This window comes from Myodes glareolus, chromosome 2, assembly GCF_982192425.1.
Source record: "Myodes glareolus chromosome 2, mMyoGla1.1, whole genome shotgun sequence".
NCBI classification, from domain to species: Eukaryota; Metazoa; Chordata; class Mammalia; order Rodentia; family Cricetidae; genus Myodes; species Myodes glareolus.
Genome location: NC_142027.1, coordinates 15330696 through 15349368, shown reverse-complemented (window position 1 = coordinate 15349368; position 18673 = coordinate 15330696). Strand labels below are relative to the sequence as shown.

Genomic DNA, 18673 nt, shown 5'->3' with positions numbered 1-18673 from the left:
CTCTTTACAACAATAGAACTAAAACTAAGACATAAGACTATACATCATGAAGAATTTTTTTCACTTAATTTAATTTTAATTCATTTAAATCTAAATGCACAGGTCTAGAGGCTGTTATTTTATTGCAAATTTAAAATTTAATTTGGGCTCATATGGATAGTATATTTTCCAAATCCCAGGCTCCAAACTAAAAATTTTTGCATATATTCATAGTTTTCAATAAACCCATTGAGACCCATTATTTTATTCATATTTCATAGAGCAGAAATTTAGCTATCACAGGTAAAATAGGCTTCCTCAAATCAGGTGAGAGGCAGGATTAAACAGTCAGTGTGGGTCCATACCTATTTCTAGTGCAGAGAAATAAAAATGACAAAAGACAGTTTAAATGAGGCTCTTGCTACAATAAGTTCTTTAATTTTATTCCTTACAATAAACAATTTAGCCATGACAAATGTTAGTTTTTAAATAATTATAATCTGAAATTTTACATCAAATATTGTTTTCCTCCATATACATCAGTGAACTTTAAACATCAATGATATATTTGTTTATGGTATTATAACACTAAATAAAAACAGTAAAATACTTCATCGATTGTAAATGTATAGGCTTGTGGTATACCTTAGGGGAAGCCATAAACCACTCGAAGAGAGATGGTGTGGACAGAAATGGTTTCTGGGCAGGTAATACTTACAGACCATAGGAGGCACAGGGTGGATCTACATTAGCGTGTCGATGAGTATTCCATTTCAACAGCCTTGCCTCTTCATTTTTCCTTAGGAACGTGTAGTGCATTTGCAAACAACATGCTCAAATCCCAGAGAGTTTGGCATTGTGAATTATAGCTGTAGAGTAGACACTAATCACATTTGCATGGGAAAAATAAATTAAAGCTTGTGGACTGTTAACACGATGCTAATACTTCCTGCGAGACATGGAGCCTTTCACCAGAACAGTCAGGAGCCCCTGAAGGCTTCTCATCTTCCTAAGATTATCCTCGCCTAAGCCAAGCAAGTCATTCCAAACAAATCGAGCCTTAATACCTCACTGCAGACCAGGTTCAGACAGATCAACACATTTCTAATACAGATATTTGTTACAATAAAAGCCACTGCTCACTCATAGTGTTTCCCCAACTATTTCTTTTGGTTATTTGTCAAGTTTCTTAGTGTCATTTTGGAATGTCAATGAATTATAATCATGATATTGTATTAAATGTTTTAGGCTCCCTTTTAAAGAGACAGAAAAGTCTCATCATCTATACCCAGTGTTCAGCAAACAGTTTAAACATACACAGAAGGACCGCCATAAAAATACAAATGTTAAGGCCACTGGCAGTAGACTAGAGCACATTTGAATTATTTATTGACTGCCTTTACATCCAAAGGTAAGCACTTCATAAAAATCTGTACTTGCATAAAAGATAAGGGTGCCTCCTTATTTTTTCCATTAATTATGTAACTTTTCTAAAAGAATAGATTATTTGAAGTTTATAAAATATAAAAAATTGGCTATTACATTTGAGCATATTTCTATAGAAAGAAATCAAATTTTATTTTCCCCTTTAAAAAAGTCTGTTGTATATGGTCAAATTCTGGCATTTTATTACTGATATAAAATCTCTGGGAACATGGTTCTCAACATTTATTCCACAGTTAGAGCAACTTCATCACATTAAAGACTAAAGCCAAGGGGTTTTTAGGAGGGGTTTGTAATAATTAAGGTGATTTTAGCTCCCAGAACCTGTTGGGCACCTTTTATTTTATTTAATGAATTAGATTATTTAGTGGATTCACAAATCTTATTTAGTGAATAAGATTAATCTACTGGAGATACAACCGGTCATTTTATATCCTCCTAAAACATAAGCAAAAAAAAAAATTGAAGTTGAAAGGACTAATCTGCTCTTTAGAAATCCTTTCTAGAATATTTCTTTACTGCATAGCTAGACTTTGTTTGAAATCTTAATGGGATGACAGGGATCTTCACAAAATTTATAGTCAACAATAATCCTGCTGCAACTGTTTGTATTTTTTACAGGTGGATCTTAGAGACAGCATTGGTTTGATCATCTACCCTTATCAGCAATACTTCTTCCATGTCCCCAGTGAAGCTGCCTGAGTTTCTTGTAAGGCAAATTTCACAAGAGAATCACAGAATTCACAAAAGAACACTTTCTGCTTTCCCAGCGCACATTAAAGTTATGTTTAGACTGCATTTATTAAGTTTCTTCAAAGTATTGTATACACCTGTATTAAAAATATTTTATGGCTGATAAAAGGCCTGGTGGTTGCTGAAGCTGGATGGCTGTTAGTTCCTTCAAATGACAGTGAAGCCTGCTGTCTACAAATGGCTTCTCTGTAGCATGTGATGCTCTTTGGTAGCTTTTAATAAACAGTGTATCTTCCTTCAAATTAGTAGTCATCTCCAATTCTGCTGCTGACTTATCAAATGACTTAAAAGCCAACCCTGTACTATCATGTCATCTCTGCCCACAGCACTTTCTCCAGGAGTATATTTCACCCAAAGAAACCACTTTTCAGGGCTCACTCATAAGGAGCAATTGTTCATCTGGCAGTGATATCACAAGGTGTAATTGAGTAAAAACCTTTAAATTCTATCTCTAATTCGGCTCCTTTGTGGTTCTACCATATCTGTAGGTTCTTCCTCCACCAAAGTCTTCAAATTGCCAAAATTATGCATGAGGGTTAAAAGCAACTTGTTCCAGATAAATATTAATATTGACATTCTGATCTGTTTTCATGAATCATGGATGATTTTAATGGTTTGTACAATGGCGAGTTTTTTCCAGGATGCCTCTAATGTATTTTGTCAAACCTCCAGAAGATCCCATTTTTATGTCAGCTATGACCTTATAAAAGACAGTTCTTAAGTAGTAAGGCTTGAAGCGTGAAGTTACCCATAGTCTATGGGACACAGTAGGCCTTGAACATGAGTAACATGAAAACATCTTTGTCTCTTCTACATCTCCATGTGAGCTCTTGGTTGACCAGTGCCTTGCCAATGAGCAGGAACATTTTGAAATGAATCTTGTTTTCCCCTGAGCAGTAAATCCCAACACTTGGCTTAAAATATTCATTAGACTACATTGAAAATTGACTTGCTTGTTCTATATATAGACTGAGTAGATTTAGTATATTCTTAAGAATTTTTGTCTAGTAAATGAACATTGGGTATTGGCTTTATCTGAAGGTTGCCATTTGTGTCGTAGACACTAACAAGAAAGGCAGCCTATGTTTCAAGGCTTTGGAGATAGGATGGCTTCTTTCTGCTGAGTGTGGAAGTTCTAAAGGCCTTGTCTACCGACAGTAGTGCCCTTTACTTTCATCTAGACTTCATTTTATTGTAACTATCTTTATGTGCAATCCTAACTTGGTCTGTGGGAGAACAGGCTGAGGCCTACACTTTGCTGTTGGAGAGGAAGCTCCTCTACTTCACTTCAGGACCTGATCTCTTGACCTACAAATCTCTCTCTTACAGCATTTTCACCCCTGCCCACCTCTGTAGGAGGAAGAGAGTTCAGTCCTAACTCTGAATTAAGCTTTATGACTTAAGGGAATGTGGATGTTTTGATCTGCTACCCATACCACTAAAGAGTCCTCCTTATGAACAATGGGTCACCTGTCTCTTTCTTTACACGTGCTTGGAAAGAGATAAGTTTAGTTTCCTTCAAGAAATCCCCATTTATGTTTGGAGCTTAGTTTACCATTTATGTTTAGAACTGGTATAAGACACCAACCTTTCAGCCTATCCCAGACCAAGCCTTTCTCACCGAGATGAATCATTTCCAGCTTTGAGTTTAAAGCAAGAGCTACATTCCTCTTCTTTTAGCTTCCACACTTAGAGTTAATTGTTGGATTAATAATATGCCTAATTTCAATACTGTTCTCAGAAAAGAGAGGGGAAGGGTGGAGAAAGAAAGGGTAAGGGGAGGAGTTTTTCAGTGGAGCAGACACAGTGCACACAATACTTATGAATGTACTAAGCTCGCTGTCTTATAGGGACAGAGTTCAAAACAAAGCAGAAGACTACTATGGCAGCATCAACTGTTAGCCAATCACAGATCACCATAGCAGACATAATAACAACAACAATGGCATTTGAAATTTTGTGAGAATTACCAAATGTGATACAAAGATAGGATGTGAGCTCCTACTGCTAGGTGAATGATATTGTTTGGTGCAAGGTCACCATGAACCTTCATGGTGTAAAAAATGCAACACCTGGAAAGTGCAAAAGGGCAAAGTGCAACAAGATGAGGTATGCCTGTGCTAAAACCAAAAGTTCCTTCTGGTTTCTTCCATCCAGTGCCTCTAATGGTGCCGACACAGAATAGACTTGAAGGCACTTAATGCTTATGTGTGGACAAACAAAATTATGAGCAATTATTGTTCTACTAAAGCTATACGGAATACACCTGTTTCCTGACAGAATTCAGACTATCCTCTTTTCTTCTTTCTTCCAGGTTCAATGTTAAAATTTCCTTCAGGTAGTTCTAAAGCAGCAAGATTAGCTGAGGGCCTGCCAAGCGCATTGCTCTAATCTGATAGTGCTTGTGTGGATCAGTAGATCCTGTAATATGTGACTGCAGAGAACCAAGCAGAAATCTACACGTAGGGTCAACTCTGAGCAGGGTAGAAACCCTGGTATCCACATGGGCATTCTGCCTGAGATATTATCTGTCCTTAACCAGTAGACAATCATTTGCTTTACATGTTACTAAATCAAGGCATTCCGTTCTGGCAAAAAATTGCTAATTAGCACATATTCTGTTGTGGGAGGAGGAATGTTTCCTTGAAGTTCCAGGATAAGGAGGAGGTGGGGAGCGCTGGGCTGAAGCTTGAGGGGTCGGAGAGTATGGTGGAGGCAAGTCTGTACAATATTCCATCTCGTGGTCATAAGTATAGGGGGGTGGCGCCACTGAAAAGAAAAGGGAAAAAAATCAGGCATTTAGTAAATATGTCAGTTACTGTTTTAAACCAGTGTGCTAGCTACTTTGAGAAGGGAAACACCCTTTGCTTCCCAAACTATTAATATTTGTTTAGAATGTGCACAGGTATGGTCGAACAGATGTGCTTTCTGTAAGATGCTACCCTGGTGAGGATATTTGGAGTTGGGGCTTATGGAAAGTTTCTTGGAAATAGGATGCTGAAAGGGCAAAGAGTGGAGATGCAGATGGGAATTTGAGATTGGCTGAAAGCACAGAAGCAGGAGGGTTTGTGTATTTCAGCAGAATATTGAGAAAAAGAGACCTGGAAAAGGAGGCTGGGAGCTGGGTTCACGATTAGCATGCTGGGCTTGATGTCATGGTAGATTCGGTACTGTGATTCTTAGAAAAGAAATTGTAAAATTTACTTCTTTACAGTTTTTTTCCTTGTATATATTCACCGAGCCCAATACTGTTTATGAAAGGACATTTTCATATAAATGTGTATAGTACACTGAACATGTTCTTCCTTAGGCTTCACCCTCCCTTTATTCTCCTTTGTTGTGCTGTGGGACAATGGTCTTGTATTCTGTCACATGTATTATTTTAACAAAATGCTGATTGGCCAGTAGCCAGGCAGGGCAAACAAAATCAAAAAAATTCTGGAAAAACAAAACAAAACAGTCAGTCTACGGTCATAGCCCAGACTCAAAAAAAGCAAGATAAAAATGCCTCACTGATTAAAGGTACCAAGCCATGTGGCTAACACAGACAAAAATAACAGATTAATGTAAGTTATAAGAGCTAATAAAAAAGCCTGAGCTAATAGGCCAACCATTTTATAATTAATGTAGACCTCTGTGTATTTCTTTGGGACTGAATGACAGTGGGACCGGGCAGGACAAAAACCTCTGTCAACACACCTTGTTTGATTTCTGCTTTCATGTCATAGACAATGTAAGGTTTCTATATAAAATGTAGGAATCACAAATAGGAGCCATGATGTCTTTCTGAGATGGGCTGAGTTCCCTTAGTAGGATGCTCTCCTGTCATACCATTTCCTCCCAAACAGTGTAACCTAGCTCTTCATTGTGACTTGATGCGATCCTACTGCCTGTGGACCACATTCCGTCCACCTCTGTGTTGCTGGGTGCTGGTTGGTTTCATAACCCTGGCTGTTTCATACCATGGATGTGAAAGCATCTCTGTGGTACTTAGAAAAATAGATTCGTGAATGTGTTTTGGTGAAATTACTCCCTCAGAGGGCAGAGGCAGACTGCAGAAAGGTGAGGTGACGGGATTTAGAAGACCTTCATGACAGCAAGGAGGAAATGTTCACAAAACCCCCAGTGGCTGAGTATAGGTCATTGAGAAAGCAGGAAGACGTAAGACGTTGAAAGTGGGCGGCCAGCACAAGGGCTTCCAGAACTTGCAAGACAAACAAGTTTGGGAAAGAAGATGAAGTATTTCCAGAAAATCTGTCTTAATTTTATTTACTGTAACGTATGTCACCACATAAAATAATCACATTCACTATACTTGATAGTGATTTCTCCTGCATGCTTATATTGTAGTGATCCTAATTCTGTCTCCAGGGGAGGAAGAGAACCACCTGGGAGCTGAAATTCATCCATGTCTTCATGATGATAAACCAAAAATAAAATCACCCCCAGGACTCAGATCCCACTTGGCAAGTGACAGGCCTTAACTGGTCACTGTGAATGTAGCACGGATCTCAAGACTAATGTCACGGTAATGAGACGAAATCACCAAGCTTTTGGCATTGCAGTGACAGCAGAAAATAGCTAGCATTTCAGCAAACTGCTCTTTCCCCAAGGACTTGACAGCTTTCTGCAAAACAGGCACACAGGAGGCCTCAACCACTAACAGGCACACGTGTGCACACAGGAGGCCTCAACCACTAACAGGCACACGTGTGCACACAGGAGACCTCAACCACTAACAGGCACACATGTGTACACAGGAGGCCTCAACCACTATGAACATGGAAGCAATGCTTCTCCTGGATCCCTCTGGTGTGCCTCTTTTTACAAAGACCTTGCCCTTTGGAGTTATGTACTTACTTCCCTATAGACAGAGGAAGTGAGGAAAGAGAGTTAAAGAAAAGAGAAAACATGAATACAGATGCACCCAAGTGAGTGGCTTGTTCCCAGAGAGGGCCCTGCTCTGCCGAGAAGGTGTTCCCTAGTGCACGGGGGATACAAAATCTTTCGTCAGTCAGGGAAGTGGGCTAAGTGATGATACCAGCAAAGATGCTCTAAGTTTCTTTAACCTTCCTTCAGACTGGCCTGACTGTACACTCTGTCTCTACAACAAAATGGAGTAATTCCTGGGGAGAGCAGACACATTCTCCTGGGATTTTGTGCCCATTTCCTGGCTCTGTTAAATACAAGAGGGCTGATAGAAAGGTTTATGGTCTCGAGCATACCAAGAACGGAGGCCCTACAGCCTTCACATGAACTAGCAGATCCCAGGAGGCTCCCCGTCACACTGGCCCTTGGAAACAGGTGGTTTCACCTTGATATTATGCTGAAGTTTCTCCTGCCCTTGGTGATGTTAGAGTATCCTCTGTGTGCTGTGATTACTGTTATTGAATAAAGAAACTATCTAGGCCTGTTGATAGGGCAGAACTTAGGTAGTCAGGGAGGACTGGACTGAATGCCGGGAGAAAGAAGGGTGGAGTAGGGGAGAAGCCATGGAGCCACTGGAGACAGACATGCTGGAACTTTGCTGGTAGGCCATGACCTCATGGTGATATACAGATTAATAGAAATGGGTTAAATTAAGATGTAAGAGTTAGCCAGTAAGAAGATAGAGCTAATGGGCCAAGCAGTATTTTAATGAATATAGTTTTATGTGTGATTATTTTGGTTCTGGGCAGCTGGGATGAATATGAGGTCTCCTCCAACACCCTGGCATAAGGAACACAGATTGACTTAGTCCACAGACTGCCTCCCCTTAATCCTCTGTCACAAACCCATGACGTGTGTTTATGCCTCTGGGACAGTGCACATATGCTCTGCCACAGCACAACGCTGCTCATGGAGAGTTTCCTGACAATCCTCAGGGTTCGTGCTGCTGTGTGTTGAACATAGCAGTCTCTGCTATGAAACAGAGGCCTCTGAATCACAAACCTTTGAGCTCCGATGAGATGACCACAGCACTGGGGCCTGGCGCTTTGAGTGCTAATAATCATGAAAGCAGCACATCTTTTGTAACACAGTCACTGGAGGGCATTTCTGAAATCGTGTCTAATCGACAGTGTCATCTTTCTTCATGAGAGTAAAGTCTCATGAGGAAGTAAATATTCAAGGTATCAGTTTTGGAATTCCTAATCAATCCTAAGGGGTTTGGTTCTTTTCAGTTGGGAATATGATTTCTGGAAGGTGAGTGGATGGCTTTCTAGAGACATATGCAATATGACTGTTACATAGATGGTATTCCAATCCCCTGATGTAAGTAGTATAAATATGTTATTGCTCTTTAATGTCACATATGGGTGTCTATAATATTTAAAAACAGATGTTGAGTGCGGTCACCTGTAATCCCAGAATTTGGGAGGCTGAGGCAGAAGGATCTTGATTTTGAGGCCAGATAAACCTTGTCTCAAAACAACTGGCTACATAAATGAATAGATGAGTAAGCATATAGATACTGGGGGAAGATATGAATTTCAGAGAAGAAATACAGTGTTTTCAATGTGTTCAAACAATGTTTCAAAAGGGGCAAAAAAAATAAGGATGCAGAAGAAAATCATTCTGAATTTTGCCCCCTGATAATGAGGTGTCACCCCTATAGCTCTGGGGTATTTACACCTTTGCAGTCACATAAATGGCGCCATCTTTGCCACCTTGTATCATAGCATTGCTTGGATTGCTGTGTAATCTCACCAGTGTTTTATTATTCATGGGTGTGCATTATTCCACTTTACTCTGAAAGTGACATCTTTATGATTATAAATGACTGACAAGCATCTTCTCACAGGAGACTTCATTGCTGGGAATGATTCCTTTGGAATAAAATTCTAGAAATCTTCTGGATTAAACAGTGCCTAAGTGTTATTATTTGCAAATGCAGGCCATGGTGAATCTATTTACGAAAGACACTGGCATGGCACGGACAGGCTGTCATTTGGTATTAGAAAATTCATAAATGAGAAAACATGTCTTTTTATCCATCATTTCTCTTATCAAGGCTGGAGTTTGCAGCATCCACATTCTATTGTGTTCCTTGGAATTCAAACTGGGTAGTTTATGTATTTACTCACCTTTGTTTCAGTCTGGCAACTTATAAATAGATCTCTTAGAGTTAAGAATAATAAATAACAAACATATAAATTGCACGTTTTCATTTTAAGAATAATTAGTCGACTGGGTGTGGTGACTCACACCTTTAATCCAAAGGGTCAATACAAACAGGCAAATCTCTGAATTCAAGGCCAGCCTGGTCTACACAGGGAGCTCCTGGTAACTCAAGGCTTCTTAGTGAGGCTTTATCTCCAAATTCAAACAAACTACAAAACAGAGTAATTTATTAAGGCTGCTTATTTTATTACATAATTTTGGACATTTCAGAGCTTAAAGTTGTATATAACAAAATGTTTTTTTACCTTTATTTATCTGTGATACGAAAGTATAAAATCAGTCTTATTTTCACATATCTGATTCATAACCATTTTATTTCTGAGTTTACCCTGCTTATTTTATATAATTATACTTTTTTGAGGCAGGATATTTCTGTGAAGTGTAGGCTGACAGAAACTTAGAACATAGTCCAGGCTAGCTCTGATCCTCCTGCCTCAACTCTCCCCTGAAGGCTAGGATTATCAAGGTGTGGGCCACAGTTTTGTGTTTGGTAGATTTAGTGAAATTTAAGATTTTTATCTTGTCTGAGCCATATATCTAAATATCTAAGCCTATTAAATAATCCTTACCATTCACATTGTTATATATCTGTTAGAGAATCTACTTGCTCTGTCCCTATGGACCAGGTGTATCTGTACCAGACATGGCTTATCATAATTATTATTGATTTTAAATGGACTTACTATCTGGTAGTACTAGTGAATCACATAGTGTGTATGAGTGTGTGTGTGTATGCACATGTGTGTCTGTATATATGTGTGTATGTGTTTGTGTGTATGTGCAGTGTTGTATGCACATAGTTTATATATTTGTATACACTTTTTTACATTCAAGTTTTAGTACTGTCCCGGCAAGGCAGTTCTTCTCTATTCCATCCTCATGCGCCCCACCCAGACCGGAAAGTTTACACAAAGGCTCCTGAGTGGCTGGCAGGATTTCCACAGCTCCACCCTCTGACACATCATACAAATACAGCTGTTTCTCCTCCACATAGGTCCAGAATGCTATTCCCCTTCCTCCCAGATAACATCAGAACAAGTCAACTCATGTCCTGCATCCTTGTATCCCCATGAGAAGGACAATCTCCTAGGCTGACATACATTTTAAACTTATAATGCAGGAGGGCTTTACACACCTCGTCTGCCCAATTTTCCAAGCTCCCCACACCCATTTTGCTGTGTGCTCTGTGGAAAACAGAGCTGGGCATAGAAGAGTCCTAGGTGTTGGTTCTTCATCCGTTCAGCTAAGGAATGAAGACATTCTTTTCCAACCATGTCTCTTTGGTGCTGTGTGCATGCATGCATGTGTGTGTAGATCAACCACACACGTGAAAGAGACACATAGTGTCTCCTCCTCACTCACTGAGATGGGCTCTGTCACTAGGACCTGGAGCTCACCATTGACTGGGTTAGGCTAGCTGGCCCTTTATCAGCTGCTGCCATTGCTCACAGAAATGTGAGCTGTTGAGCAGAGATTTGCTGCAGGCTCAGGGGAGTTTTGAGTTTGGGGAAGGAAGAGGAATGGAAGACTGTTATCTGAAGGGTATGGATGTGAACAATGGCTTCACATTTGTTTCAAATTAAAAATTTGATTTTTGCATTGACAAAATCGGTTAAGGTAATAAGGGTGTTTGCCCCAGAAACCTGGCAACTAAGTTTGATCCCCAGAACCCACCAAAACCTACCTAGGAGAGCTGTCCTCTGGCCTCCACATGTGTAAAGAGACATGAGCACTCACAAATATCACAGAAACATATATAATAATAATAATAATAATATATTTTTAGGTATCTGGTTTTCCTGCCAAAGATGGCTTCCTCTGCCCCACTATCAAACCAGAATTATGATTTTTTTTTCTCATACTACAACCTGCAGGGCCAGAACATATACACACTTATGATGTTAAAGCCGTTTTTCAAACCATGATCCTATTATCTTTTTAAATATCTGAGCTCTTTTCAACCACACAAGCCATGGGAATCTAACACTTTCATCTGAAACCTGTCCTGTCCCACATATGTGTTCACTGAGGACTTAGCATAAGATCCATGGGTAGTGATGGCCTCTAAAATGTCCATGTGAGCCTGCCTCTCATCCCTGGGACATTTACGCTTTTAGTCATCCTTTTCTCCCCCTTAGCACTGGCAATTGTAGTAATATTTTATAAATCTTTATTTTAAAATACGATTTCTGTTTTTTATTTTTCTGGTCTATTCATTCCACTAAACTTGGTCCTTATGTTGATTTGTAACATATTGAGGACAAAAATTAAAGAAAACTATTTAAATTTGTATCACCTCTCTTCTGCCCGCTTGTCCTTTATCAGCTGGTATTTATCTACCATTACTCAAATGGCTCCTTTGCATCTGTTGTCCAGGCTCTTATGCCATCCTGTCTCTATGGTAACCATGGTGGGAGGAATGATTAAAGATAGACACGTGTGAGTCTTCTTAGACGATCACTGTGTCAAAACATGGACCACTAGGAATTGGAATTTCTCCCCAGGGATCCTTAGCTGAGAGTCCAAGGATGAAGCTTGATCTCAACCAAAGGAGGAACTTGACTCCTGGAAAGAGGTTTCACACAATTTTGGCAAGTCATGATGTCACCTTGTAGGAAAGACTGAAGCCAAGACAAGAATGGTTCAATGATGGGTGAGACCACACCTTGGCCAGGACTGCGAAGCTGTGCATAATTCTTGCTCTCTATTTAAATCTAATCCTTATGTTAGATGCCTAAGGATGGACTGATGGTGAGTGGGAGAGATCCTTGACTCCCTTTATTTTTCCCCCTCTTCTCAGTCTGGTCACAATGAACAGATACCCTTGTTTTGTTTTTCATGATTGTCTATTTAATTGGCCCATTGAGGACTGATGGCCAAGCATAGCTTGTTAGGGCTGCCAGGGCACAGGATCTGAGAGTAACAACTCTAGCAACATGACTGCCTGGCAGCACTCAGACTCTGATGAAGTCCAACATTTAAATTACCCTTATGTGTATGTAGGAGCTTAATGCTGCTAGACAAGAAAACAACCATCCAGCCTGAGCTCAGTTTAAAACAGTTCTAGAAACTGTTCTAGAAAACATGTTCTACAGCAGGCATTCTACACACCCCACATCCTGAGGTGGGTTTTATGCTCTCCTCACTCTCTTTTCCCTCAAACATATCCTTATCCCTCTTTACTCTGTGCAAAAGACTGGGTTCTTGTTTCAAGGGGAAAACGGGAACAAAGTGAAGAAAAGATTCTCATATCTGACCACTAAATTTATTGCCTCTAAGAGAAAGAGAGTACACCTTACTAATATATGAGATCCTACTCTCATGCTCAGACTCTTATTTCTAAAAATTAAATACATCATTATGTGTCTATGATGTATATTTGAGCGTTGTGGGCTCTGGCATACACATGGGTCAGAAGACAACTCGGTAGAGTTAGTTCTCTCCTACCAACTTTGAGTCACAGGGATTAAACTCAGGTCTTCAAGTTCATCACACTCTAAGCCATACCTCCAGGTAAGACTCTGATCTTTACTAGTGCCTCCTGTGCTCTACACTCACCAACTTCCTCCTTTTTATTTTATATAAGTATATTGATTGCTAAAATACAAGATATCATGAACTACAGTTCTCTCTGGAAGAAATCTAGCTCCATCTCTATCTTCTTGATCCACTTTAAAATAAAAGCTAAAGAAATTTGTGCCTATTTCTCTACTTCATCACACAGTTCATTTGTGGTGGCCAATATAGACACCCCCGTATAAACTCATGACATGACTCTTCCATGGTCGGGCTAAGGGGAAGGTTTTTATTATAGATATAAGAGATAGCTAGAGCCATAAAGATGGAGAGAGAGAGTAAGAGAGAGGGCAGAGGGAGGGTGGGGGTGAGAGTGAAAGAGAGAGAGAGAGTGAAAGAGAGAGAGAGAGAGAGAGAGAGAGAGAGAGAGAGAGAAAGAGAGAGAGAGAGAGAGAACATTTATAGGCATCTGGAGGAGTCTAAGCGAAGAGAGAAAGAAGTCGGCTGAACATGGCCAATAGACTGCACATGGCCAGGGCTATCTGTGAGAGAGGAGAGCAATGGGGGATAGAAAAGAGAGAAAACATAAAACAGCAGGTGTAGGAGCCTAGGGAAGAGCCAGATTATAAGGAGGATGAGTAGTTGCTGGGTGGAAGGGTTGGTAAATTCACATGCTGGAGGGACCTTAGGGTAAAAGACTGAATGAAAAGGTGGTAGTTTGAATGTAGTTGACCCTATTAGCTCATAGAGAGTAATACTATTGGGAGGTGTGGCTTTGTTGGAGTGGGTATGGCCTTGTTGGAAGAAGTGTATCACTGTAAGGGCAGGCTTTGAGGTTTCATATGATCATGATACTGCCTAGTGTCTCAGATGACTTACTGTGGTCTGTAACATGTAGGACTCTCAGTTACTTCTCCAGACCCTTGTCTACCTGCATGCCACCATGCTCCCTGCTATGTTGATAATGGATTGAACTTCTGAATTATAAGTGCTGAGTTATAAGCAGGCCATTCCAATGAAATGTTTTCATTTATGAGAGTTGCCATGGTCATGGTGTCTCTTCACAGCAATAAAAAGTGTGACTAAGACAGAAGGGTTAGGATGTCTGTAAGGACATAAAAATGCCGATAAGTGCCACAGGTGCGGGTTAATTATAGAGCCATCTGTCCCTTTTGCTGGAGATAAGGGAAATGAGTCTTTTGGTAGATGGGAATGAGCGCTACACAATCCTGAGGAATTCTGACTTTTATCTAACCACCAGACATCCTCCTAGAGTCCAGATTGGGCTGTGCTAGACTTGGTATTGAACAAGACAGTAGGTCTGCCCTTTCTTGGGGTGAGGCAGGGTACCCTTTGTGTCTGACAACCCCACAAAAAGGCTCTGGTATTTGATTACTTAGTCCCCAGTTGGTAGTCTTGTTTAGGTGGCTTAGGGAGTGTGGCCTTACTGGAGGAAGTGGGTCACTGAGAGCAGACTTTGAGGTTTCAAAGCTGCTGTGGTTACCAGTGCGTTGTCTCTGCTTCCTGTGTGTGGCTAATGAGCTCTCAGCTGTGCCTGCTGTCTCCTGCCTCCAGCCATAATTCTGTGACCCAATGGATTCTTATGCATCTAGAACCATAAGCCTCAAATGAGCCCTTACTTCTGCATGTTTCCTTGGTCATAATTTTTTATTATAGAAATAGAAAAAAGTAACTAATACATTATACAACACAAAAAACTTTGCTGCAGCATCAGTTTTGGTTGTATAATTAATAAAACAACAATGGAAGCTTTTCCAATTCATGCTTTGGTTTTTACTTAGCTAAACAGGTGAGGTCTTGATCGACACTGTATCAATTTTGTTTCTCTTTGCATGAGTTGCACCTGCAAATTCATTGTAGCACTATTATTTTATACCAAACATTTCCAGTATCAATAAAAATTACACATTATTCTTTTATCTATTTAAATTTATTATCTGTTTTAAATTATTTTATTTAAAATTAGTCTTTTAGCTATTTAGTGTGTGTGTGCTTGTCATGACACAGCACATGCAGTGGTCGGATGACAGCTCTCAGGAGCCAGGTTTCTCTTTTCATCTCGGACCCTGGTAATCAAACTCAGGTCATTAGACTTATTTGACCAATGCCCTTACCTACAGAGCCAAGTTGCCTGCCCAGAAAATTCCTTTATGAGTGTGTGGTATCTAAGGAAGTATGGCAAGAATTCACCGGCTTTTCACATAAAGAGTTAGGCCCGTGGGCTGCCCGTGGTGGTGTGAGTGAGGAAGTGCAATACAGCGATTTCTTCTTTCTCTTTTTCTGTAAATGCGTATTTTGCCTGCATGAATGACTGTGACCCACAAGAGTTCCATGGAGGCTGGAAGCAGGCATTTGTTCCTTAGCAACTGGGATTACAGAGGGTTGTGATCTGCCACACAGGTGCTAGGGATGGAAACCCCAGTTCCCTGGAAAAGCAGTCAGTGCTCTTAACTCCTGAGCTATCTTTCTAGCACCCAGTGTTGATGTCTCAGTGATTCCAGGGGGATTTTAAAGAGTATAGGCTGGTGGTTTTATGGAGCATGAAAGAAATTCAAGGCACCAAGAGGAAAGCTCAGACTCTCTGGAACTGTGAAACAGGAAGATGACTACATTCACACTTGTTAAAAACCAAATGGCAAAATGTTCCAGGTGGCTGGATACCAAATGGGGTCAGCATATCTCACCTTCAGCATTTCTCAGCTGGAGTACCTTGGTTAACTAACCAATCATAGTGGGTTTGAGATTTAATATATATTGGCAAGCAATGACTGGCCCCTGCAAACATTTTTCAGAAACCTCAATTGAAAAACAAACAATGTGACTGTCAATGAAGGCTGACTGAGAAGCCAAGGACAATGGCACTGGGTTTTGATTCTATTGCATGGACTGGCTTTGTGGGAGCCTGGTTTGTTTGAATGCTCACCTTCATAGACCTGGATAGAGGGGGGAGGACCTTGGACTTCCCATGGGGCAGGGAACCCTGTCTGCTCTTAGGACTAGAGAGGGAGGGAGAGTGGGGAGGGGGAGGGAATACAGAGGCGAGGAGGAGGTGGAAATTTTTAATAAATAAATAAATAAATTTAAAAAAACAAACAAATAAAACAAAACAATTTCCCAGTAGTGCTCTGATTCACTCTATTCACAGAGTAATTGCTTCACCCCTCAATTCCTTAACAAGAATGCTCTTCATCTTGAGATTGCTAGATACTAGCTAGTCTCTTACCCTAAGATTCAGGCTGTGAACCTCCAGCAGAGCATTATTACACGTATGGAACTGTGTTATCTTCAGAGGAGCACACAAAGAAGCTGTGATTCCCCAGTATGAATGAAGCACAAGACAGATGCCTCAAACCCCTGGTAACAAACACATGCTTTTGTGCTAAAATGACGTCTCAAAATCATCTTAAAATGTTGGTGCTGAAGAGATGGCTCAGTGGTTGAGGCTGCAAATGGTGATTCCCAGCACCCATGTCAGGAAGCACTCAAGGAATCCAAAGCCTCTGGCCTCTGTGGTACCTATATTTATGGGCAATTAATACCTTTTCTACACACACACACACACACACACACACACACATACACATACACACTCACTCACACACACACACACACACACACAAGGATTAAAATAAAAATTTTAAAAATTTATAATTTATTCCAAGTTTTAATTTGCAGAAAGACAAAATACAAAATGTTTCATGGAATATCTTAAACTGTTTGCAATGAGAACAGGCCCATGGATTCATGTATGTAAATGTTTGGTTGCCAGGGAGTGGCTCTACTTGAAAGGATTAGGCAATGTGGCCTTGTTGGAGCAGGTATGGCCTTGCTGGAGAAAGTGTGTCACTGGGGGTGGGCTTTGAGGTTTCAAATGTCTAAGGTAGGCCCAGTGACTTGCTCTCCCTGCTGCCTGCATGCTGCCAGGCTTCCCTGCCGTGTTACTAATAGGCTAAACCTCTGAAAGTATAAACAAGTCCCAATTAAATCCTTTCTTTTCTAAGAGCTGCCGCCGTCTTGGTGTCTCATCACAGCAACAGAATCCTGAATCAGACGCTGTTTAAAAATGAACATTACATTGTGTCTTCCTTTACAGATCAGGCCAACGTGTACCTAAAATGTCTACCTGCAGAACTGGTTCTACTTTCTCTCCAATTAACGTCTCTGTTTGACTTTCCGTTGTTTTCCTGGGTTATATATTGGACTGGAAGGGGAGCATGACGGAGAGAGTGAGGAAGAAAATGTAGTGCATTTCAAGTTTTCTTAGTATCCATATATTTATACTATCCACAGCAATGTTATTGGCAGAAAGGGAATATCTGAATTCACGATTTTTTTTTTTTTGTGAGTAAAACCTACATATTTCTAGGCAGAACTTTAGGTCAGCTTCCTGGATATTGACAAATGACAAAATCAAGTCTTGTGAGCTGTGTCAATTCACTGGTCAGGTTCACTGAGTCCTCAGTATGGATTCAGTCTGAGATTTAAAAGAAATAGATCAAGATCCCTTTCAAACAGAGTTAACAAATCGAAGGAGATGGACAGTCAAAAGTACAATACATGGTCTCTTAGAAGACAAAAAGTACCATGAAAAAAAGTGGGTCAGAACAAGGAGTCAGATACTGGAGTGGGAAAGGAGCAAACTGACCTTCAATCTAAGTCTTGAATGACGTGAGCAAGCCAAAATTTTAGGCAGAACCTTGAGATAAGAGACATGAGAAAATGTATTGTGAGCAAAGAAAAGAAATGTATCATTCAGCATGTTCAATTCTGCGTGGTGACTAGATATTCTATGTCCAATGAGTACTGAGATAAAACAAATCATAAGTGCATAAAAGCAGTTTGGGAATGGAGATGTGTGACTCTGGGAAGCATTATCACATAATTTGTTTTAACATGCGGCGTGAATGACACAACCAAATAAGGGCTAGATACTACGTGGAAGAAGACACAGCAGTGAATGGATGCCGGAGAAGAAAGGACAAATGGAGATGATATTCCTACACCCGTCTGAAATGTGTTTCTTCAAGTTGAGCAGAAAAGGGTAAAGATAAAGGAAGGATTGGGAGTGGATGTATTTATAAGGTATATTGTGTTGTTCCTTTTTTAAGGGACTGGTAGAAGAAACATGAATATGGTTGTGAAAATAATACCCTACAAAGTTATCAAATTTATAAATCACTCACTATATCTTTACTATTGGGCATTCTGTGAATTTATTATTTTTTAAATTTATATAGGTATACAAAAATATAATTGTATCTACTCACTCTTTCTTCCTCCAGTTTCTCCACATCTTCCCCTTTCCCAATTTCAGTTCTTTTCATCTTTTTCTGATAAACTACTGTAGTTAAAGTTTCTATTGCTGTGAAGAGACACTGTAACCACAACAATTCTTATAAAGGAAAACATTTAAGTGGGGCAGGCTTACAGTTCAGAGGTTCATTACAGTTCAGAGGTTTAGTCCAGTATCATCGTGGTGGGGAGTATGGCAGCCTTTAGGTAGACAGGGTTGGAGAGGTAGCTGAGAGTTCTACACCCTGATTTGAAGGTAGCAGGAATAGACTTACACTGGGCCTGACTTGAGAGCATCTGAAACTTCAAAACCCACCCCTAAAACACACTTCCTCCTACAAGGCCACACCTCCTAGTAGTGCCATTCCCTGTGAGACTATTGGAACCAATTCCAACCAGTTACATCTGCTAACCTCCAGAAAGTGTTGCTCATGTGTATATGGATATGGGAAACCAAAAAGCAGCCACATTCTCAGAGAAGAATAATTCTACCTATCGATCACTTCCC

At 40.2% G+C, this 18673-nt stretch overlaps 1 protein-coding gene across 1 annotated transcript in view; it reads right to left on the bottom strand.

The window, feature by feature from the left end:
- Nucleotides 1–395: 395 nt before the first annotated feature.
- Nucleotides 396–18673, bottom strand: part of Cyyr1 (cysteine and tyrosine rich 1) — a 98151-nt gene continuing 79873 nt past the window's right edge. The window contains exon 4 of the mRNA XM_048422531.3: nucleotides 396–4944. Within this exon, the coding sequence (XP_048278488.3) occupies nucleotides 4778–4944 (167 nt within the window). The 3' untranslated portion in view covers nucleotides 396–4777. The remainder of the gene's footprint in view (nucleotides 4945–18673) is intronic.